The following is a 24,402-nucleotide window of genomic DNA, read 5'->3' as shown; positions in this document are numbered from 1 at the left end:
TCGAAAAGACGTTCTTTTGAGTCTGAGGCTCTCGTGAAAAAGCTCCGGTGTCGCCTGACCCCTTGCCGAGACATGCTTTGTTGCTTTGGATGAAAGAAGCGGCCATGGTGTTAACACTTGCGAGGTAAGTAACTGTGCTTGAAAATTACTTTCAGGGTGTTGCTGTGGGATGACTAAACCGCATTAACGCAGTTGTACTCTATTGCGCTACTTGTTTGCCACGGAGTGGAAGTTGCAAGCACTATGCATTAGCTGCCGCAAACGTGTTTCTCGTGTTTGTGAAAAAAAGTTGAGACGGTGTGTAGTTGCATGGTGTGAATCTTAAGGCAATTGCGCGTAGGTTCATAATTACGATAAAACAGAATGCACGAAAAGCATAGTGCCAGGACGGTGTTAGTTTTTCAGTGCTTCGCGACTTAGTTTTTCTTACTTTTCTGTTGCCTTTGCAGTGTGGATGTGGCCCGGCTACCGAGTGTATTGGTGCCTACATTAATTATGCCAAGCCGTGGAAAGCACAGGTAGGTTGAAAATGTCATATAAAAGTTGTGCATACTTCCACAGCTTATTAATTTATTTATTAGGCTTGCCAAATGGAAGTCTCCAACCATCCACTCACTACACAGTACTTTGCACTGTGCAGTAGCATTGTTTAGGAAAGCTTAACTGTTGTGTTAAATTTGCGAGCTTCAGTCACATTTTTCACTTACTTCCCAATCACTGAGTGCAATGAGCTCTTGCAGTGCTTTGGTATAACTTTGCCAAACATGTTATGCCCACAGGGCTCAATGCTGAGCCAGATAGCAGGACCATATATGACACGCCTAGAGCCACATGTTCCTGGATTGTGACCAGACCTCTCTTCCTTACTCCTGTGCAGCTGTGGATCATCAAATATGCTGTCAGTGCCCTGATGCGTGATTCATCAGTGAACCCTGTGGGCATTGTAGTTTCGACAGAGATTGTGTTTTGCTGCATCGTTGACAACGTGCAGTATAAGGTGCTCTCTCATACTTTATTTTCTTGTCCATACAGTGTGGATGTGACTGACCTAAGCTAGCAGCTATATAGTACCTGCAGCTTACAGCAGCAACCTTCAGGTAAGTTTGAACTACAGTGCAAGTTTGACCCTGTCACATAATGGATACTTTTCTTCTGTTTGCTCTGTGCAGCGGAGGGTATCTAGCTATACTGCAGTGTACTTGTACAATAATGGATAAAAATTTGTGGTATGAGAGTTCTTTGTGAAACATTTTCTCTGTGCTGTTAGCCAGAGCAATTTAATCAAAAGCCTAGAATCAGGAGGGGACATGGATACTCGATCTTATTGAACAAATTTCAGCTGACTGCCTGGCGAGGCAATGCAAAAATAAATATTTTCGGAAAATCGACATCCAGCAAACTTTTCTCTATGAGTGTACCTTGTGCCCAACCTAAGTCATTAGCTAGCTTGCAACGATGTGGTAAGGATCCCTACTCTTGCACTTGAATTTTTTTGACCATCACTGTGGAAGTGACTGCCTGTGGGAGTAGCTGTGGTGTCTTGCAATGTAAAAGACAAAAGAGCTACTACTGGGGCGAGTTGGAAATACATACTTGAAGGAATTGGTGAGCGCTATAGAAACACTGAAAAGGGACAAACGCACAGGACGAAGCGCTTTCTAACTACTGTTTAATCTCAGAAGAAACATGACTATATACACACATTTGACGACAAGAATGAAGGAAAAACAGGTAAAAACTACGCACGCTTACAACAGCCGAAGATTACTGTTCTTGAGGGAGGTTAATTCTGTTCCCCCTAACATCACTGAAGGGGAGCTGACGCATTGCTTATCTGGAGCAATGTGCATTGCAAAAGCTTCGATAATTTCTTGTTCCCGTCTGTTTCTAGCCCTACCTATTACTTTGGTGTTTTTTAGCAAGGGTATGCATTTACAGTGTGCGAAATGAGGTGCCAGATTCCCGGACTTTGCAAGTTGTTCACTTGATCTTTCGTGTTCCCGGAGCCTCTTGTTAAGGCATCTTCCCGTTTGCCCTGCGTAAGTTTGTTGGCAGCTGAGGGGAATGCTGTAAATGACGTTTTCGTCACACTTTACATAGGTGTTTTCGTGTTTGGTGTTGCACCCAGGTTTCTTTTTGTGGTCTTCATTCTCGTTGACCTTTTTACACATTCCAATGAGCTTATTGGGAGCTGAAGAAACCACCTGGACTCCGTACTTGTTAGCTGTCCTCCTTATTCTGTGGGAGATATTGTGAACCTACGGCATCACGGCAGGGCGTCCCTCGTAGCTCATTTTCTTAGTTTTGTGGGACCCAGTAACTTCTCTTAGTAAGCTTTCAGCAATACCGCAAAGTAACTGCTCCGGATAACCGCTCTCCTTCAATTGGGAGACCTGTTGGTCTACGCTCTGAATTATCGAGTGTGGGCAAGATTTTCTTATAGCTGGTTTCAGGCAAGACGTAGCTACAGCTCGCTTTACAATTCTGGAATGACTGATAATTCACAGCGTAGACCAACAGGTCTCCCGATTGAAGGAGAGCGGTTACCCGTAGCAGTTACTTTGCTGTACTGCTGAAAGCTTACTAAGAGAAGTTACTGGGTCCCACAAAACTAAGAAAACGAGCTACGAGGGACGCCCTGCCGTGATGCCGTATGTTCACAATATCTCCCACAGAATAAGGAGGACAGCTAACAAGTACGGAGTCCAGGTGGTTTCTTCAGCTCCCAATAAGCTCATTGGAATGTGTAAAAAGGTCAACGAGAATGAAGACCACAAAAAGAAACCTGGGTGCAACACCAAACACGAAAACACCTATGTAAAGTGTGACGAAAACGTCATTTACAGCATTCCCCTCAGCTGCCAACAAACTTACGCAGGGCAAACGGGAAGGTGCCTTAACAAGAGGCTCCGGGAACACGAAAGATCAAGTGAACAACTTGCAAAGTCCGGTAATCTGGCACCTCATTTCGCACACTGTAAATGCATACCCTTGCTAAAAAACACCAAAGTAATAGGTAGGGCTAGAAACTGACGGGAACGAGAAATTATCGAAAATTTTGCAATGCACGTTGCTCCAGATAAGCAATGCGTCAGCTCCCCTTCAGTGATGTTAGGGGGAACAGAATTAACCTACCTCAAGAATAGTAATCTTCGGCTGTTGTAAGCTCGCATAGTTTTTACCTGTTTTTCCTTCATTCTTGTCAGCGCGTGTGTTCCTCCCTCTTCTGTGTATGATATGAAGTCAAATGTGTGTATTTAGTCATGTTTCTTCTGAGATTAAACAGTTGTCCTGTGTGTTTATCCCTTTTCCGTGTTTTTATAGCGCTCACCAATTCCTTCAAGCTTGCAATGTACACGCATTTTTCATGAACTGGTACAAAGCTTTGCAGTCGGGCATTTGTTTTTGCAGTTTTTTTGGAAAAGCAAAATATTTTGTATTGCAAGAAATATTCTCACCTCTGTTGCTTACAACTTACTAGTTGTTCAAGATGTAAACATGCTTTCGGAGCGGCAGATGACTAATTTACTTGGCACGGTGGACTTACTGCATACAACTGAATGGTGTCTGTCAAATTCGCTTGCTTTAATTACATATTCTGAACTTAATGTTTACTGTTTTCTGCAGAATACATCCCCGGCTTGTCTACAAATTCATCATGGTCTGTACAGTATCCTTCCTGCTGCTGTGTATGGCCGGCTTGATGAATTCCTCATGAAGACTGAAGACGGCATTTATGTCATAATAAAATCATCCCGACTGATATGCTTTGCCATTTTGGTCGATTGCTTTACAGATTCATGCAGATTACATACAGCAAGGTGTATGTCCGATTTCAGACACTCTGCGGGCTTTTAATAGGCCCAGTGGCCCTGGGAGGTGCACTGATTGGTGGTTGTAGTTCTGGCTTGCCTCATAATGGTGAAGAATGCATTACCTGCAAATATCCTCAAAAGATCCGCCGGCGGATATCCGAGATGGATATCTGTCGGCAGTCTAAATAATTATATTTGTACCTCCGTCGGAGGTCCGTGCGAGAGCCGTTGGACGTCGGCGGATCTCCCACGGATATCCGTATATCCAGTAAAGGACATACCTCGGACGTCCAGTGAATGTACACTGGTTGATTGGGCTGCCAATTAATGACGCTTAAGCTTCGCCTTTAGAAGTGGAACGCGACAGCGTGTTGTAGCGCTGCCGCGGAGTCCAAGGAACGCCACCACCCGTTCGGCGCGATGCGTTGCCCTTTGAACGCAACGCTTTTTATGCGAAGCATACTAAAATAGCCCAACCCAGCTCCTCAAGCGCGGCGGTGTCGTTACCATTGACCTTTCGTGACCTCCATGTCATACCACGTGATGCGTGACGTCACAGCAGATGAAAAACGGGGGCCCAACTCGCGCCGTCGCGCGAGGCGTCGTGACCAAGGATGACCATGTGGTGCGTGACGTCACAGCAGATGAGAAACTGGGGCCCAGCTCGCACCGTCGCGCGAGGCGTCGCGACCAAGGAGGACCACGTGATGCGTGACGTAACGACATAAGAGAAACGGGGCCCCAGCTCACGCCGTCGCGCGAGGCGTCGCGACCGATGTGTTTCCTGCTTCTGCCGCTAGGTGCGCTGTAGTGAACACGTGATGGGTGCGCCTGCCTCTGCTAGGCGTACACGGGACAGAGATGCCTCCTGGAGACAGAGCTGCTCGTTGGAATGAGAAGCAAAAGTTGCGGCGTGCTACAGAGACTGATGAAGAGCGTGAAGAACGTCTAGCCAAGCGGCGTGCTCGATATGCAACTCGCGGACAATATGCTTCGCATCTGACTAGGCTTAACCTAAGCTAAGCCTCAGCCATTTTTGAGGAAAGGAAATGGGGTTGTAAATCTCTGTCATCTCGGTGTACACCTGAGCCGCACCGTACAGGAAGGAAGAAAGTGTGAGTGAAAGAAGAAAGAGGGGCCGTAATGAAGAAAATGAAAATTATATTTGAGGAAAGGAAATTACGCAGTAACTGTCTCACATATTTCGGTGGACACCCGTCAAAAATTCGCGCGCTGCGACGTCACGCCAATTTGGACCAATCTGAAACTCGGACAAATACGCCTTGCTCGTCGGTAAATTGGTTTTTGAGGAAAGGAAATGTATCTGTCTCTCATATCTCGGTGGACACCTAAACCTCGCCGTAACGGGAAGGGAGGAAGATGGGAGTGAACGAAGACACCATATTCACTAGACGCACCTTTGTTCATTCCAAACCGTCGAGCTTGCATGGCGGAGTGGTAGCGTGCTCGACTCGCACTCCGGAGACCGGGGTTCGATTCCCAAGCTCGGCCAATTTCCTACTCGGTTTTCTTTATTGATCTGGTCTGACTAGAAAGGTTAATTGGACTAATTGGTTAAGTAAGCAATTAACTAAACTCAGTCAAACTTACTTGGGGCATCACTATACGATCCCTTTAATTGGTTGCATGGTTAGTAGCCAAAGTACAACTGGCCCCGTTTGAAATTCGCGCACTGTGACGTCGCGACCATTTCGACCAACTGAAAAGCGTGACATTTCTGTCGACAGCTTCTGCTTACAACGATGAGGCATTAAAGGCTTCCGCCTTAAAAGGAAATTGCACGGGCCTGCCTACTGGCTCGAGCCGAGCCACCACAGCTGCCATCGTGCCGACAGAGGAGAGTTAAAAGATCAGAGGAAAGAGAAAAAGGAAAGAACAGACGCGCGTCGCAGCAACAACCGCGTCCGCCGGAGCGGACGCTGCTCAAAAAACAGATAAGCGGCCGAAGCCGCGCTCGCCGAAGCTACTCTGGCTTTCAAAAATTGAAGTTTTCTTCCCCACACGTTATAAGAACGGCCGTTTTCGTTCTGCGAGAATTAGTTCTGAGACCACCTGCAGCCATGTCTTTCGGTGTCGAAGAGGCAGCTTTAGACGAAGCATGCGAGTGTTCCCGTCCCTCTGCGTTAAGTAGATATGTCTCACGGGCCTAAAAAAATGGTAAATTGGATGACGCGCCAGAAATATGGCTGCTTCGAATTTTCGAAGACGTTTTGCGGCGCGCAGTACGATCAATGCGAGCGACATGCCTGATTGTTCAGACTGCCTCCAGAACCGCTGTCACTCTGCGGCAGCAGGCAGCATTGTGTGTACTAGGAATTTGCACCATAAAGGGAAACAAAAAATGGCTGGCGGTTTATCATTGCTGATCAGGAAATATTGTGCTAAAGCACAGTTTTTTGGCAGGTGGACACCGCTGCCACGTGCTTGAAAGTGCGACCGGGGTCCGCTGGCCCAGGGAGCCGGTTATGCGCGCCTTCAATTTTTTTATCGTCGATGCCAGTTTACCCAGTGTACGCTGGCGGCCTATGCTCCAGTGCTGCGCTTCTGCTGCAATTTTTTTAACGGCAGCGCTTATTGTTCTAGTGCCATGCTTCTGTAACAACATTATCATGCATGCCAATACATGCAGCACACATCTCTCTGTCACTACCGCCACGTAGCTCAAAGTGCGAAAACTAGTTTGATAGTAGTATTAGTTGATGAAGAAGACTATGTGCAGTGCACAGCGCGGGAGTGTGTTGCAGTTTAACACAAGATGTGTTCGGCTGCAGCGATAGCCCAGCGCTCTCGTGCAGTGGCCAGCGATGCTGATCTGTTCGCGGGTTTTGAATACTAGTCGTGGATATTTATTTGATTTATTTTATTCCTTTATTTCGTTTGGCACACACACCCACAAACGCTGCAAGCATTCAAACATCACTAGATCTTGCCCGGGGGTTAATTTACCCATCAGAATAGTGTTTTCGCACTAAAACAAAACGTGATGTTCACTGGCGGTGCACTTTCTGCAGTTATGCGTGGCCCACCCGGGTGGCGTATTCGCCAACTGCAGCCTGTATACAGCCACATGGCTTGAAACCACGGTGAATTGATCACGGTGACTGAAGATTGTCACAACGGCTTACCTAAAAGGGATAATAAATCCTCTTAAACGGCGTTATATGCCACTAAGCATCACGATTTGCGACCTAAAAGGGAAAAAATTGGAAAAAAATGAAATTTAAAAAACAATAAAATTACAGTATAGAGAGCGGAGTCGAACGGCCGACCTTCCATACGCAACACGTGGCTCTAATCCACTGCGCCATAGCGGCTTTTTTTTTTATTTATTGCCTGACTTCGGCAAGAACCACAGTACACAAATACACTTACAGAGCGCAATGAACAATAATTAACAACACTATCCGCCCGGGGGTGCGTGGCTTCATCATATTAAAACTCCTTAAGCGTCACCAAAGGCTCGACTCTTTCGAGCCACTCGGGAGCTTCAGGAGCAAGTTTCTGAACTTCAATATACTCTTGCATGCACTCCCGAAAATAGATCCGTGCTGGCCGTGCATCAGGATCGCAATGATATCCTGCCATTCTGGAGCGCCAAATACAATGGAGGCCCATTAGCATAATGAGGTCGAATGGTGTCCCATCCTCACTCTCTACAGGCAGGTACCGAATACCATGAGCGTCGAGCGGAAATTCCTTTTTTAAAGTCCGTTGCAAGATGTCCCAAAAGTATACCCCCTCCCAACAGTGCAAAAAAACGTGGTCTATTGTTTCTGGTTGTTTACAAATTAAACAATGTGATCCCCAAGGTAGAAATAACTGCTTCCTTTCCAAGAATTCCTTTACTGGTAGTGTTCCGGTATGTAATTTAAAGAAAAAAGTTTTTGCACTTGGCGGCACCTGCATCGCCTTCACACGCTTAAGTACGTCGCGTCCCTGACCTCCATTGTATAAGGCCCTGTACATAGGTTGTGGAAGAACTGCATCGCACAAATCTTTATACAACTTCTTCCTGCTAACAGAAGATAAATATTCATACGAAAATCGAACAGACAGGAATCGAACACTCGCGACAACCTCTCTAAAGTAACCAAAAATACGTCCCGAGAAACTTTCGGTTGTGACAACAAAGTCCGGCAGTGCATTTCCGAGCCTTAATTGGCACACAGTGCGCAAAAACGGATCGCTTACATCGCGCACAAAACAAAATCTGCTTACAATCTGCCGCAGAAATAAGTGTCCCAGACTCAGGCCGCCATCCTTCACCCGCCTAAACAAATTGGTCCGGCTACAGCGTTCCCAGTCCGCAGCCCACACAAAAACGGCAAAGATCCGGTGCAGTCTCTGTACGTTCATCCTTGCACAATGCAACACTTGCATCACGTACCACAGCCTAGACATAAAAAACAGATTGCACACTGTGGCCCTTGCGAAAATTGAAAGGTGTCGCCATTTCCACCTTTCCACCTTTTCACGCGTAGCTTGCGTCTGTGCTTTCCAGTACGAATCGCTATCGCGATAACCGTCCAGTGGAACGCCTAAGTACTTTACTGGGGTCGTCACCCAGGACACGTTTGCAAAATTGCCGGGCTTCGTTGGCCATTCTCCGTGCCAAAGCCCCAGGGACTTTGACCAATTCACTTTACTACCGGTGATCTTGGTGAATTCTTTTACGCATGCCACGGCCTCGGTTATACCTTCCCGGTTCACTGTGAACACCGCGACATCATCCGCATAAGCCAGCAGCTTAACTTCTGCTGCCTGTAGCTGGAATCCTCGAATTTTTTCACTTTCCATGATATTCAAACACAACGCTTCAATGTAAATGCAGAATAGAAGAGGGCTGAGGGGACAACCCTGGCGCACCGAACGCTGCAGGCTAATGGGGGCCCCCAAACTCTTATTTACAATTAATCTTGTCGTGCAGCTCCGGTACGCCAAGGCCACTCCCTCACAAATAATGGACCCTAAATTCACATGGTCGAGTATGCAGAACAGGATATCGTGCGAAACACAATCGAATGCCTTCTCGAGATCTAGCTGAAGGATGGCTGCACAGCTATTTGTGTAATCACAACATTCCAGCACACACCTCGCTTTATGAATATTGGAAAAAATAGAGCGTCCCTTGATCCCACACGTCTGGTGGGGACCGACTATATCCTGAATTACTGACTGTAGTCTACAGGCTAAAATCTTCATGAAAACTTTATAATCCACGTTTGTGAGGGCGATAGGACGATATGCTGTGACCTGCTTTAACTTTTCTGCGTCATCGGATTTAGGGATTAGCACTGTATGGGATTTACCATAAGACGGGGGCAATTCATTTTCTTTGTAGGCTTCGTTAAAAACTGCTGTCAGTACTGGCACTATTTCGCGTTTATATGCTTTGTAAAAAGCGGCGCTTAACCCATCAGGTCCAGGAGATTTTCCCAGGTTCAAATTTTCTATCGCTTGCTCGACCTCCGACGCAGTTATCGACAGCTGCAGCCTTTCTTTCTGTTCGTCATCTAATCGCGGCAAAGCGCCAAGAAACTTTTCCTTGAATGCGCTCACATCCACTTCTTGCTTTGCAAACAGCGCCTGATAATATTCAAGAAATGCCTGCTGGATATGCCCGCTTTCTCCAGATAACGCCCCGCCCCATTCAATCTGTTCAATGTGGTTTCGTTGAGCATGCGTTTTTTCCATTCCTAGCGCTCGTTTTGAAGGTGTCTCCCCATCAGCTATATCTTGCGCCCTAGCCCGCACCAGTGCGCCACGATAGCGTTCTTCGTCAAAGAGTTCAATCTTATTTTTTATTTTCCTAATGTCATCCATCCATTTGCCAGGCTCTTCGCTTTCTCTTTCGAGAAGTCTAGCTAGTAAAGATCTTAAATTGTCCTCCTCACGCTTCTCCTCTTGTCGTATGCAACTTGACCTTTCGATTGCTGCTATTTTTATTTGTTGTTTGCAAAGTTCCCACTGCTGCCATACTTTCAGTTCCCCGCTCGGCTTTAATTTACTGATTTCTTCGTTTACTTTCCTGCTAAAGATGTCGTCTGTAATGAGCTTATTATTTAATTTCCACATCTCCCAAGAAAACTGATTTCCTCGTTTCTTTGTCCCTATCCCACACTTCACTAAACAATGATCCGAAAATGATACCGGTACTACATTGTAGCTACTGCATTTTGAAATAACGTTCGGTGACACATAAATGCGATCTAGCCGTGCATGGCTTGACCGTTGAAAATGGGTGAGTCTCACACAACGCTCGCCTTCTAAACATTCGGCCACATCATCGAGGTTGCACGTGTCTATAATTTCTGAGAGTACTTCAGTGCTTCTGTCCCTAAATGCCCTTGCACTGGTTTTGTCACAGCCCCTCAGGACGCAATTGAAGTCACCCATTACGATCAGGCATTTCTCACAACTGAAGTGCTTTTGTACGCGTTGAAAAAACGCTGTCCTCTCATCCATCGCATTTGGGGCGTACACACAAATGATGCGCCAATATGTTTTGTCGTACAGGAGGTCAACCAAAACAAATCGACCCGAAGGACACGCCGTATATGCCTGAACCTCAAGTCCCGGTACATTCTTTACAAAGATGACACAACCCGCAGACGTTCCTACAGCGTGGGCGACAACTGCAAAAAACTTAGACGTGAAACGTCTCACCATGCTCCCGGTCTCCTCTTCCCCGTCAATTTTCGTTTCCTGCACTGCCAGGACGTCAATGTCGTGCTCAGTTAAAAGGCGGTACACCTGGCTCTGCTTCTTCTTACTTGCCAGTCCCCTGACATTAAGTGTACCGACTTTCATGGGGAACGCATGAGCCATTTTAATGCAGAAGAAAGAGGCCGGGAACATGGTGCTTACCCTTCACGTCTAGCGCTTGGCTAGACGACATCGTTGACACCGGAGCCATCCGGTGCTGGTGCCAGGCCTGGCAGCGGGGGCGGCTTGTCAAGGGCTCTCCTCTCCGTCGACACATTTGATCGTGTCCGGATGGACGACCGCCGTCCTTGGGTCGTTTTTGCCGGCGGCTCTTCGACGCTGGGGGCTTCCGCCTTGTCGTCTTCGGTTCCGGTCTGGGCGTGTGGCCGCTTCGCTGGGGCAGGGACGCCGGTCGTGCGGGCGCCGCTCTGGTCAAGGTTCTCCTCGGTCAGAGTCGCTGGCTCGGTTTCTTGGAGCGCTGGCACGCTTACTTCACCGCTCGACGCCTCCGTCTCCTTTCTAGTAGGTTCTGCCCCCTCAGGCTTGCGTCCGGCATCGCTGCGTCCGGCATCGGCTTGCTGCGTCCGGCATCGGCTTGCGTCCGGCATCGAAGAGCCCGTCGATCCTGCTTGCGTTTCGGGTTCCTCTATGCCTTTCGCAGATTCTTCAGCCTCGACTACATCCATCAGGAGTTCCGCAGAGTCGTCTTTCGACGCCCCGCCCGTAGCCACCGCGTAAGTGCGGACACACTCATTATCCGCGTGGCCGTACCGCCGGCATTTCGTACAGCGGGGAACCTTGCATTCACGCCGCACGTGGCCTGTACCATGGCAGCGCAAGCACTGCATTGGACGCCCAGGCGCTACGACAAGAGCCAACTCTCCGGCGACACGTACCTGGTGTGGCAGGTCATCCACTTTCAAGCCGGGCTTCAACTTCAGTAGGACCGTTCTTGTCGTTGAGCTCTTGTCATTGACGCCTTGTATCCGCCACCGCTCACGCGTAACGTCGGTCACTTTGCCAAACGCCGCGAATGCCGTCCGAATGTCGTCGTCGGCCACACCGTGAAGCATCCAGTGTAGCCGCAGCTTTACCTGCTGGTCTTCCGGGTCGATAATGAGGCAGCGGCGTTTCTTAACTTGCAGCTCGTTGAAGGCGAGCAACTTCTTTGCTGCCTAGCGGCGATGTCAAGCCGTCGTTCTGAATGAATATTTATAACCAGCCTTAATGTGGCTGCTACCTGCCGGTGGGCGGCGCTGTCATCGCTGGCTGTACCGGCTGCATTTGGCGAACACGCACCCGACCCGGGTGACAACTTGCTGCTCACTCCTGGCTCGCTCGGTGCCGCTAGGCCCACAATGCCACGCTATTCCTGGTGTTTTTATAGCGTTGTCGTTGGTACACGTCATCCTTAATTGTCTTCGTCGTCATCGTCTTCTCTTCACCACCGATCAACTCTTCCAACCTTAACGAGTGCTTCTTCATCTTCTTTAGTCTTGGATTAATACACGGCATGCTTATCGTCATCCTCTTCGTCTTCTCCAGATTTTAGTTCATACTTCTTTTTCCAATTTCCTAATATATGTGACAAAGGCCCCCTCTCTCAAAACTATTTCTATGAAAAACTGCTCACATCATCCTTCCTCTTCAAGCCTTCCAGCCAACCGAAAGTCTTCCATGGCGATTCTGGACCCAACACACAGCACACCGCAGATGTTCAGCACACACCAAAAGCACACCACTGACACAACACACAAAATTGCATTTAAGAACATCCACATATGTTAGCGTCCACAACACACTCTCTTGTAAAAGCGCACGACGACAACAACAAAAATATATACATCCCAGGGATAGCTAAAGTTGTTTAGTTGGCTCTACTCATGAAGTTCACTCGAATGTTATCTCTGCCTTTAGTATATTCCACCTGAAATGAATACTCTTGCAAGACTAAACTCCATCTGACTATACTAATTTTCAACATATGACATTAGTTTTGCCCGGCACATCCGAAAACACATCCGCCTTGCTTTGGAGTAGAGCCGTTATACTTTACTTTCTTTGCTCCTCTTTTTCCTCTTAATTTTCTTTACTCTTTCCTTTTCTTTCATTTTCATTTCTTTCTTCCCTCTTTTTTTTCCTTTTCCCCAAGTCTTTCGAAGCAGGTTTTCAAACTCAGGTCTTCTCTTTGCCTAATTCCAATTTCGACCGGTGTTATGCTCAGACACATAGTAGCAGGAGTAGAGTGGACGCTGCGTTGCTCGAGCTGCTCCTTGAGCTGACTGCCCCATCACCCACCTGAGCTGTCGTGGGCCTTCCCTCTTTTGGGTGTTCAACGTCGAGCATCCTCCACTCGAGATCAGGGTCCTCGACACTTCTTGCACCCGTATTGTTTCCCAGGATGAAATCGTAGATTGGTTGTACGCATTTTGCCGCTACCTGTGGCGTGGACACACAAATCCTGGCTTCAGGAAGGTACCAGACTATGCTCTCTACAAGTGTGACGGCAGACGCCTCCCCTGTAAGGTCCTCGTCCTTCACCAGGCTTCTCCGAATCAAAACTGTGTTGGCTTCGCTGTCTCTAAGCACCAATATAGGACGGTCCCCAATTTGTCAAACCACCACCGGCATTACTGCTTTCGACTTGGGTGTTCCACTCACCGCCTCATTTTCTAGCGGCGTTTGCTCTCCTTTTAGTTGTGGAACTTCAAGTGATAAAGCAAGTTATACCCGAGAGTCCACAATGCATGCAGCTAGGTCCTGCGTTCTATATGGACACTCATCCACAGTATGCCCTCTCCTATTACAACCTTGACACACAACCTGTCTCTTTTGGGCAACGCTACTAGTCCGACAGTCAACTGCACGGTGTCCCACCTTGCCACAGAAGAAACATCCTAGTGGCGCCTTAGAAGCACCACCGTAGGCTCTTGGTTCTGTCGCATCTATCTCTGGGACCTTTTGAGTTTCCTCTTTTGCCTTACTCATATTTCTCAGCGCTTGAGCCTCGTGGCATTGGTCTGCTGTATCGGCAAACTCTTCCAATGAACACAACTTTCTTTCTTTCAAGAATAGCGCTATAGCTTTGGACTGCAACATATTAAAAACTGCTCTGCCACCAGCTTATCACGCAACCCTTCAAAACTCTTTTCGGTGTTACATATATCAAAACACCTGTCGAAATAGTTGGACAGTCTGCATGAAATTGGCTTAGTGATTTCACAATCCCCGGGTTTCGCGGTGCGAAATTTCTCGTGAAAACCCTCTATGTAAGCCTGAATCTTTGGAGGAGTGGCTTCTTGAGTTTCTCGGGGTCCATCGAATCAGCAGCGGGCATCCTCCCAAACACATTCAGCGCCTCCCCGACTAAACACATGCTCAACGCCGTGGCCCATTCACTACGCTTGCAGCCTTGCCCCAAAGCTATGCGCTCGAATCGTTGCAGATATGCGTCCAAATGATCTCTTTTGTCATCAAAAGGTGCCATCAGTTTTCTTGGACAAACTCTGCCTGGTCTAGGAGATTCGGTACCCGCTAAGGAACGCTGATCATCGTCCGTGATCTCCTCATATCCTCCCGTGACATGCGCCTGCTTCCACAGAAGAAATTCCTTCTCTCGTTCCATCCTTCTTTCCTCCCCTTCTTCCTCACGTGCTTCCTCATTTTGGCACACGCTGCTTGTCTTTCCTCCTCCTCTTTGGCACCCGCTGCTCGACGTATCTCGCGTTCCTGGGCCGATTTCTCGCGTTCCTCCGCCGCTCTGGCATCTTCACGCGCCTGTGCCTTTTCCTCTCTCTGCCTTTTTGGTGGTGAGCAACTTTTTATTAGAAGGCCTAAAACAAAACAAAATTACGCAGCAGCATTGTGGGCGGCCTTCAGGCTGCCGGTTGCGGTGTCCAGGCCGTGCCTAGTCGCGACGTCCTCTGCCCAGGTAACCAGCCGAAGTTGGCTATTCGGCTCGGTGCTGGACAAAGCAGCCTCCCACTGCTGCGGACTGTTTATCTGCCAATAGGCAGGGGGCAACCGTGCAGGGCAGGAGAATAAGATATGAGCGTAGTCGGCTCTTGGGCTGTCACATAAGCGGCAGGCCAACAGCCTCTAGTCTTTAGAGGGTGTTGGGCAGGCCGGCGAGTACGCTCCGGGGTGGAGGAGGGCAAGACGCGCGGGGGTGAGAAAGGTGTGGGCCTGAAGGCGGCGCCACAAGCGTTGGTGGGGTTGGGAAAGAGATTTTTGCGGAGGGGGCAAAATGAGACGAGAGAGGCGGTAGTGTAAAGTGATGTCGTGGTACGTGAGGAGCGCGTTGCGCGTATCCATTCCCGGCGGGGGCGGGCTTGCTCGGTCGGTCAAATCGCGAGCGATGTAATTAGCCCCCTCGTTGCCAGGATGGGCCGCGTGAGCGGGCACCCAGTTTATTTGTTTGGGGCGAGAGGGCATGGTGTCTTAACGTAAGATGCCGATGGCCGGGGGTGCTACCCGTCCACCCGCGTAGTTGTGGACCCCAGGCTTGGAGTCACTGAAAATGTATTCCGCGGAGGTCTGAGTGATGTCAAGGGTAATAGCTGCGACGTCGGCGTCTACACGCCTACAGAGGTCGAAGTGTAGATTGAGGCAGTAAGATTGGGTTGGAGAGAGTTGTCAGTGACTGCAAGGGTGTGGGCTGGGTAGCGGCTGAACGAGGCGGCATCCACATGCGCCACGGCAACTTTCCGTCAGTACTCACGCCAGCGCGCGGAGGCTCGCGCTGCTCTGCGGGAGGGGTGGTGTTCAGGATGCATATTCTTCGGGAGGGGATGAACAGTTAGCAGGGGGGAGACTTGGGAAGGGATGGGCAGTGAGGTGGGAAGCGGGATAAGAGAGGAGAGCTTAAGGGTGCAGTGGATAGAAGTGCGTGACCCGGACGGGTGCAGGAGAGACGGAGGAGCTGCGCTGTACGGTGGGCTTCCGTAAGCTCCGTAAGGGAGTTTTGGACGCCCATGGACAATAGCCGAGCCGTCGAGGTAGATATGGGAAGGGAAAAGGATGACTTATACGTCTGGCGAATGAGGCTGTTGACTTTGTCCTCCTCGGTGCGAGAAAGGAAGAAATAAGGAAGTGAATAAAAGAAGCGGCTTAGGGCAAAGGCCTGGACCAAGCGGCGGAGGTCGTGTTCACGCATACCATGGTGGCGGTTGGCAATGCAGCGGATGAGGCGGATGGTCTGGTGGACAGCGTTTGTGAGTCTAGTGATGAGGGTGGTGTGTTTGCCATTGGACTGAATAAATAGTCCTAGGATGCGGAGGGTAGAGACAAGGGAAATGGATGTGTCATCCAAGTAGACGGTGAGAGGAGAAGGCGACATGGGGGCCACCCGCCGAGGTAGAAGGAGCAAAAGCTCCGATTTGGACGGGGAGCAGCTCAACCCGATAGCCCGGGTGTGAGTGACGGCCGTGTACACGCTCGCTTGGAGATTGGCCTCCATATCACCAAGATTGCCGGTGGTCACCCAGAGGGTGATGTCGTCGGCGCAGAAAGCATGAGATAGAGATGGAATAGAGCGCAGAACACGTGGCAGCGGGAAGAGGGTTATGTTGAAAAGAAGCGGGGACAAGACAGGTCCTTGTTGCCAAGGGAGAAAGAAGAAGAATGTGGGCCGTGTGAGATTTCGGCTGTGCGATGGGCGAGAAAAGCGGTGATGTTAGCATGAACACGGGGTCCGACATGAAGGGAGGAGAGAGCGTCCAAAATTGCAGTGTGATGTACATTGTCGAATGCTTTGGTAAAGTCCAACGCCAGGATTGCTCGAGTGCGTTTGTGGTGGGAGGTATGTAGGACATCCTCGGAAAGCTGGAGCATGACATCCTGGTGGATAATTGACGACGAAAGCCGAACATGGAGTCCGGATATATGTCGTGGTCATCCAGGTAAGTCTGCAGGCGGGCCAGAATGACGTGCTCGAAGAGCTTGCCAAGACAGGAAATGAGGTGTAGTGTAAGATCGCGCCTCGTACACGACCTCGCTGGCTCTCCCCTTTGTACTTCCCGCGTGGCTCGCGCAGTGCAGCAACAAATGCGGAAGCAATTACCGGCATGGGGAGGACGCCACTTTGGAACGCAGCCGTGACGCCTCGGGCAGAGGGCGCGCGTGCGGCGTGCACTTGCCGTCCCGAAAGGGGTGGTCTCCCTCCCACCGCGACTGATCAAAGGACTGATCCGCTGACTGATAGCGTTGTAGCCATGCGGGGAGGTAAACAAAGGTCTTCCGGTTGGACGCAGCACGCCAGGGTGGCCGCCCTGAGGCAGTTACGCACGTGCATGCACTTAAGACGGAAAGTGCGTTCTTGGGGGAAGGCGAGGGTGTTGCGTGGAGAGCGTTTTACGAATGTTTTCTTGATTTGATTGTTTTATTTATTCGAGCCCTGGTTTCGAGGCTATGCCCAACCCACAGGGCCGTGGCTACTGCGAAATTAAGTAGCCATTGGCTGATCAAAGACTGGGGCGGGTCAAGAGAAATGACCGCCCCAGCGCCTTTGTTTATGTATGTAATAAAAACGGAAGAAAAAGCCAGGAATGGCAGTCCTAAACAGGCTCCGTGCTTCGCACGTACGGAAAACTTCTAGGCTCTAACCGAGACCGCCGGTCGATGAGTAAGATTTTCCGAAGTCGTATCTCTGTGTGAGATAAGTCCCAACCAGGCTCCGTGCTTAGCACGTAAGGAAAACTTCTAGGCTCTAACCGAGACCGCCGGTCGATGAGTAAGATTTTCCCGAAGTTGTATCTCTGTGTGAGATAGTATCTCTGTGTGAGATAAGTGCCTTCTAAGTTACAGTACTTGAACGTCTGTGTGACTTCACGCTTCTGCAACTGAGTTTGCCTTGTATATACTCTGTAAATATAATTTCCCTTTCGTACCTTCTGCTTCTGGACTCCTGTGCTTCAAAACACCACCGAACAACTCACGTTTGGAGGAGGCTGAACTCCCCCGAAGAAAAGCAAACGAACCTGAAGAAGGAAGAGAATTTACTGGCGCAGTCACGACAGAATTCGGCAATCGTCGACCGTGAGCCGACACCACCGTCAAGCCAGCAGCGTCAGACAACGACCGTCCGGGAACCCGGGAAGGAGCCGATCTTCAGGTCCAGCCAAGGGAACAAGGTAGTCCAGAGCGCCGACCCTGAGGCGTCCTTCATCCTGCATCTCGGGACGAGGCAGCGGCAACAGAGAGGCAACGGATCCTACTAGCGACACCAGCACGGGTGAGCGGGATTCCTTGCGTACCTCTGAGGTGGTTATGGCTCATGTGTAAACGGGCGTATGGTGTTGACAAGGAGCATGATGGCGAGCTCAGATCGCAGACAGGAAAATGCGAGTGCATTAAAGGGGATGGCTACAGGGGGCTATGATCAGCCAGGCGAAACGTCAGAGGGCGATGATCAGTTAGGCGAAACGTCGCAGCAGGACGCAGCGACATCAGAGCCGATAGCAGAAGCGCTACAAAGGGTAGCTGCAACGGCGGGTTCCGATGCTATGGCAATCCGCCGCATGGAACTGGATTTCGAGCTTGCGAAGCATAAGCTCGAAGTCGAATCTCGAGAGCGCATCGAATTGCAGAAACTTGGGATAGCGATGACAGGTGGCCGGCAGACCCCCTTGATATCGGAATCAGGGGAACAACGGCGAACGGGCCTCGACCCAGTCTCCCAATGCGCCAAAGTCCTAAAGGGACTCAAGTTGCCGGGCGACGCGGACGTACCGCTTTGGTTTGACGAGGTGGAAAGAGTTTTCACGACGTACGATGTGCCGGAAAACAGCCGCGTACACTTGATCATGCCGACGCTGACCGAGCGTGTGCGGTATTTGCTTCGCGGTCTTAAGGACGACGAGTGCAGCGACTACGAGTCAGTGAAGGCGGCCGTATTAAGCGAGCTGAAGCTGACCCCCGTCGAGTACTTGGATCGGTTCGAACGCGCCGCAAAGCGTAAGGAGGAAACTTGGGCCCAATTCGCCTCTCGCGTGAAGACATACTTTCACTATTACCTTCGTTCGAGGGTGGCAGACACTAAGGAAGATGTGGTGGCTCTCGTCGTAGCCGATCGCATGAAAGCTAGCTTAAGCACCGAGGGTCTGGAGTATGTGCGCCTCCGCGAGGGCGAAAAGTGGGCGAAACCGGATGAGTTATCGCAGATGCTTCAGACTTTCGAGCAAGCTAAAGGAAAGGGGCGCGCGGTGCGACCAACGACCGCACACGCGGAGAAAGAAAGGTCCCCATGCCCACCTTCAAGTAGTGACATCAAACGGCAGACACAGTGTTATGTGTGCCGCGCAGAGGGTCACGTCGCTAAACACTGCCCCCGCGCTGCGCAGAACGCGCAGACAAACGATAAACGCGCCCGGGTTCAGAAAGTAGCCGTCGCCAGCGAGGACGCTGCCGAAACCGCTGAGTCGGCCTACCCACACAGGACGCTGGTTGCAGAAATGAGATCCCCGAGATCGTCAGATGAAGTGCGCAAATCAAAGCTGCAGCGGGTAGAAATCGAATGCGGCGGAGTACCGACAACGGCGATTATAGACACCGGTAGCGAAATAACGGTAGTCCGAGAAAGCTTAATGCCAGACGCGTCTCATGAGCCTTCTGGCAAGATAAAGCTTGTCTCAGCTTTCGGTGAAACAATAGAAGCGAAGCTAGTTACGCTCGCGGTCAGTATGAGGCGGCGCCCCACGCTTGTAGCTCGACCAGAGGCAGTACGTATAGTGTGCGCAATTACGGGCAAGCTCGCGGAGGGAGTGGACTGCTTGCTCTCGCGACAAGACTGGGAGCTGCTAGCACAGTGCGAACACAGCAACGGAGCGGTCCCCCGAAGCGACGCACACGTTACAGCTGGCCCTACTACAGCATCTTTCACCGTTGGCAGGGAGACTTTAGAGCCGGTCTCAACGACAGGCGTGGCTCACGCGAACGATTCGCAGGCAGGCGAGCCGGAGAATAAAGAGTTGCCCGTGACATCAGGCGAGCAACATGAAGAAGGTAGTGACGGGTGCCCCGCCGAAGCCCGGCGCTCAACGCGTGACGATGAAGACGAGGCCCCAGAGCAGCGCGAGAGTTTCTGTTCGGCCCAGCTGTCAGATGAAAGCTTTAAGAAAGCTCGGGCTGATGCAAAAATAGTAGAAAGTGAGCATGCTCATCCGGTGGTGTGCGTTGGCAAAAAGGACGGCTCAGTGCGTATGTGTATCGACTACCGTGCTCTGAACGCGGCTACACGTACTGACGCCTTCCCGATGACACCCCCGCAGGTGTTAATTATGAGGGTCGGCAGCGCGAAGTTCATTACTCTCGTAGATTTGAGACGCGGTTATTGACAGGTACCAGTGGCCCTCGAGAGTCAGCATTTGACTGCCTTCGTAACCCACGAAGGGCAGTACGCTTGGCGCGTCATGCCATTTGGGTTAAAAAATGCCGCTGCAACATTCCAGCGAATGATGAATACGCTGCTGTCGAGACACCAGAGCTACGCGGCGGCATATCTCGATGATATCGCCATTTTCTCCGCTGCGTGGCAGCAGCACGTGAAGCATTTAAGCATCGTGCTCGGCTTACTACGCGAAGCCAAACTGAAGGTAAACCCCGAGAAGTGTCAGATCGCACAAGCTCAGATCAAGTACTTGGGTCACGTCGTGGGTGGCGGTACACACGGACCGGACCCCGATAAGCTAGCCGCTGTTCGCGACCTTCCGCCGCCTACTACGAAAAAGCAGCTGCGAAGCCAACCTGGGCTATGCGGGCACTACCGCGAATACGTAGAGAACTACGGTGAGGTCGCTGCACCGCTCACATCCTTGACGAAGCGAGGCGTGCCAAACGCGATCCCTTGGACTCGGGAAGCGCAGGAAGCTTTTACTAAACTCAAAACGTCGCTTTGCGAAGCTGCAGCGCTAAATACCCCTAATATGCTCAAGCCATACTGGCTGTTCACGGATGCGTCCGCGATCGCGGCCGGAGCTTGCCTGGCCCAGATGGGAGACTCGGGGAGAGAGGAGCCGGTCGCCTTCGCCAGCCACCGGTTCACTACAACCCAAACCCGCTGGTCAACAATCGAGCGCGAGGCATTTGCCATCATTTGGGCGCTCAAGAAATTCGACCATTGGTTGTTCGGAGCACAGGTTAGCGTGGTCTCCGACCACAATCCCTTATCCTATCTAACGACGAGCACGCCTCATGGGGCAAAACTGGCAAGGTGGGCGCTGGCCTTGCAGCGCTACAATGTCGTTGTGACACACAGGAAAGGCACCTGTAACGGCAACGCCGACGCGTTGTCTCGCGTCCCTAGCACGAGCTGGGGTAAGGAGCAATGAGCCATGGCCCCTCGGGCTACGTGAATGTTCCCGTTCACCCGCTGCAATTTGTGATGTGATCGGTGATCTGTGGCCAGAACTCTGTGCAAGGATGCTTGCATGCCCCTGACTCTCGTACTGTGACAGATATCGTGTATGCTCTGTGTATAATCCATGAGTGTTTTTGTGCGGTATCGGTGTGTTGTATCTTTGTGACCCGAGTGTCGTTTTTCAGCATGTCAATTTCTTTCTATGCATATTGTGTCTGTAGACAGCCGCGATCTTTTGTTGATCTTGTCTAAACGAGCGGACTCCCAAGCTCGTTTATCCTCTCAGGGGGGACGTGTAAGATCGCGCCTCGTACACGACCTCGCTGGCTCTCCCCTTTGTACTTCCCGCGTGGCTCGCGCAGTGCAGCAACAAATGCGGAAGCAATTACCGGCATGGGGAGGACGCCACTTTGGAACGCAGCCGTGACGCCTCGGGCAGAGGGCGCGCGTGCGGCGTGCACTTGCCGTCCCGAAAGGGGTGGTCTCCCTCCCACCGCGACTGATCAAAGGACTGATCCGCTGACTGATAGCGTTGTAGCCATGCGGGGAGGTAAACAAAGGTCTTCCGGTTGGACGCAGCACGCCAGGGTGGCCGCCCTGAGGCAGTTACGCACGTGCATGCACTTAAGACGGAAAGTGCGTTCTTGGGGGAAGGCGAGGGTGTTGCGTGGAGAGCGTTTTACGAATGTTTTCTTGATTTGATTGTTTTATTTATTCGAGCCCTGGTTTCGAGGCTATGCCCAACCCACAGGGCCGTGGCTACTGCGAAATTAAGTAGCCATTGGTTGATCAAAGACTGGGGCGGGTCAAGAGAAATGACCGCCCCAGCGCCTTTGTTTATGTATGTAATAAAAACGGAAGAAAAAGCCAGGAATGGCAGTCCTAAACAGGCTCCGTGCTTCGCACGTACGGAAAACTTCTAGGCTCTAACCGAGACCTCCGGTGACCGGTCGATGAGTAAGATTTTCCTAAGTCGCATCTCTGTGTGAGATAAGTCCCAACCAGGCTCCGTGCTTAGCACGTAAGGAAAACTTCTAGGCTCTAACCGAGACCGCCGGTCGATGAGTAAGATTTTCCCGAAGTTGTATCTCTGTGTGAGATAGTATCTCTATGTGAGATAAGTACCTTCTAAGTTGCAGTACTTGAAACGTCTGTGTGACTTCATGCTTCTGTAACTGAGTTTGCCTTGTATATACTCTGTAAATATAATTTCCCTTTCGTACCTTCTGCTTCTGGACTCCTGTGCTTCAAAACACCACCGAACAACTCACGTTTGGAGGAGGCTGAACTCCCCCGAAGAAAAGCAAACGAACCTGAAGAAGGAAGAGAATTTACTTGTAGTAAAATGGCAGTTTGGGCGAGTTGGTTAAGCATCTTGTAATAAAAACAGCGCAAGGACACAGGACGAGAACAGAGAGTAGACACACACGGCGCTGAACTTGCAACTACGTTTATTGGAAAAACACGCTGCTTTTCAAGGCAGGGCGTCAAGAAAGCGCGCGCATGCGCTTTGTCAAAAATACACTTATCGGGTAATAAAATGTCTCCTAAAGGCACGTGTGATTATCGGTGCTAACCACTGTGAAATGAGAGAGATGGGGCGGAGGTATTCTAGGGCAATAGGTTTGCCGGGTTCAGGGATGAAAGAAGCACGTGCATGGGTCCACGAGGAGGGAAGAGTGCCAGCCTGGTTTAGTAGGGCTTCGAGGGAGGGGGTATCTAGGTTTCGGAGCTCATTGTTAGTGATGCGGTCAGCCCCTGGGGCCGAGGTGGTGCGGAGCTTGAGTAGCGCCGCACGAACCTCGCCAAGGGAGATGTTTGCATCAAGATCGGAGTTGGGTCCCTCTGGGGAGTTGGGTCCCTCGCATAGTTTACCTCAGACTGCCGGCACATAGAAGGAACTTCCCAGACAAGCGTCAGGTAAAATATAAAGGTATAATTACATATGATTAAGGTGAGACAAGTAAGGTAAAGTTGGGAGACAAGGTAACAATTGAAGAACCCCCCTCCATGCCGAGCAGCGGCTTAAAGGGACACTGAGGAGAAATTGAAGTTGGCTTGTATCGACAGAATACCAGGTCCTGATTACAAAAACGCCACTCCTACTGACAACAAAGCTCTTGTAATGTAGAAAAGAGCAAGAACCAAAATACAGGTATCGCCGCCACAGGCCAAACTCGCAAGTACAAGCATCGTGACGTCATAGGACAAAACAGTGTTGCTAGAACCAATGGTTGTAGGAACACTAGGACCCGAGAAGCCACAAATCACTGAGGCGCAGCCAATGCATGCGCAAATCTCCTTGACGTCGCCAGATGGCGCCACGTGCCCGGCAGCTACGCGCGAGCTCGCAGCATCGGGACCAATCAGCGCCTGCTCACCGGCGGGCTCCCGGTATTCCGATAACGGTAACAAGGTACACGGTATGCTAAAGGTGTCTATTTGCGAGAACTTCGTTGACGACTTCGTGAGAACGGGCTCCATCGTAACGCTGGCAAAACGCCGGTGCAAACGTAAGCGAAGCGACTGTAGCGACGGCCGCAATAGCGGATACATGCCTTCAACGTGCGGCCGGCGGTAGCTTTCTTTTCGGCTGCTGCCAGGCCGCACTGCTGGCCGCCAGAAATCACGGAGTCTGCGTTACGTCATGTGCACGTCATGTTTCACGTCACTTAGTCCTGTGTCGTCATAAGAGAATCCCAAGTTTGAATCAGAGCGGCGGGAAAAACTTTTTCAACTTCGAATCCAAATTTCTTAGAAATAAATGCATCTTTCGCTGCAGGACAAGTGGCAACAAAGCCATGACATGCCAAACTATCAGATTTTGCTATAAAAATATTAATAGTGCTCTCCTCACTGTCCCTTTAAATAGGGTGTCCTGTCCCCAGGTCCCCGGTTGGGGAATTTGGTCAATTCAGACTGCGTCCAATCACTGTGAATTGGGTCACGTGCCCATTTGTAGTGGTCCGCCCACAGGAACGTCCGCCCTCCTTCACCCTCGCCACTTCCTCGAAGATGCTGTCCTGCCGATCCCTCGCAGCAACGATAAGCCGTTAAGGTCGAGCCATTCGTCAGCCAAAACACTAAAACACAAGCTAAAACACACTTGCACTTCACAGCGAGCCGTGGGTACGGAGGGCTGGTGTCGCACTTGCGCCGAAAGGTTCCAGGAAGACGGGAAGTTGTTACCGAAGCGTGAGCACGCCAGCAGCCGCGCTGGCCATAAACAACACAGAATAGCCGCCGAAACGCTATGCCGTTGCATTCCGTTTGGGTTTCACACCGCTAATGGGAGTTGAGCCGAGGACCGTTTCCGCGCAGCGGATGTCCTCCCCATAAACCACCAGGGGGCGCCCTTGTTGACGCCGCCACTTGCCTTCGGGGTGCCGGGGCCGCCACGCCGACGCCTCTTCGAAGTCGTGTCTATTGACAGTTTCCGGATGTCTGGAGATTCTGTGTAGGCTGGCGTTTCCCGTCCTTAACACATTGTAGCATACAGCACCAAGA

At 50.7% G+C, this 24,402-nt stretch overlaps 1 protein-coding gene, 1 long non-coding RNA gene and 1 pseudogene across 2 annotated transcripts; 2 read left to right on the top strand and 1 right to left on the bottom strand.

The window, feature by feature from the left end:
- Positions 1-21: 21 nt before the first annotated feature.
- LOC149326743 (uncharacterized) lies at positions 22-3,775 on the top strand. Its single transcript, XR_016285976.1, has 4 exons — positions 22-124; positions 450-518; positions 1,033-1,097; positions 3,628-3,775. It is a non-coding gene; the product is annotated as an uncharacterized LOC149326743 (long non-coding RNA).
- Positions 3,776-10,310: 6,535 nt separating this feature from the next.
- LOC149326742 (uncharacterized) lies at positions 10,311-15,879 on the bottom strand (annotated as a pseudogene).
- Positions 15,880-17,097: 1,218 nt separating this feature from the next.
- On the top strand, positions 17,098-20,115 carry LOC149326741 (uncharacterized). The gene has a single exon (XM_089564016.1). It carries the CDS (start codon positions 17,831-17,833, stop codon positions 19,871-19,873), a length of 2,043 nt encoding a protein of 680 aa, XP_089420142.1. The 5' UTR covers positions 17,098-17,830; the 3' UTR covers positions 19,874-20,115.
- Positions 20,116-24,402: the final 4,287 nt, after the last annotated feature.

Source organism: Amblyomma mixtum, chromosome 10, assembly GCF_055824585.1.
Source record: "Amblyomma mixtum isolate Tamu chromosome 10, ASM5582458v1, whole genome shotgun sequence".
Taxonomy (NCBI): domain Eukaryota; kingdom Metazoa; phylum Arthropoda; class Arachnida; order Ixodida; family Ixodidae; genus Amblyomma; species Amblyomma mixtum.
Note: the sequence above shows the minus strand (reverse complement) of the source record. Positions and strands in the feature narration are given on the sequence as shown.

What these genes read in the sequence shown, in the direction of transcription:
- LOC149326741 (XM_089564016.1), top strand. Translation starts at nt 17,831, where the DNA reads ATGGTGTTGACAAGGAGCATGATGGCGAGCTCAGATCGCAGACAGGAA.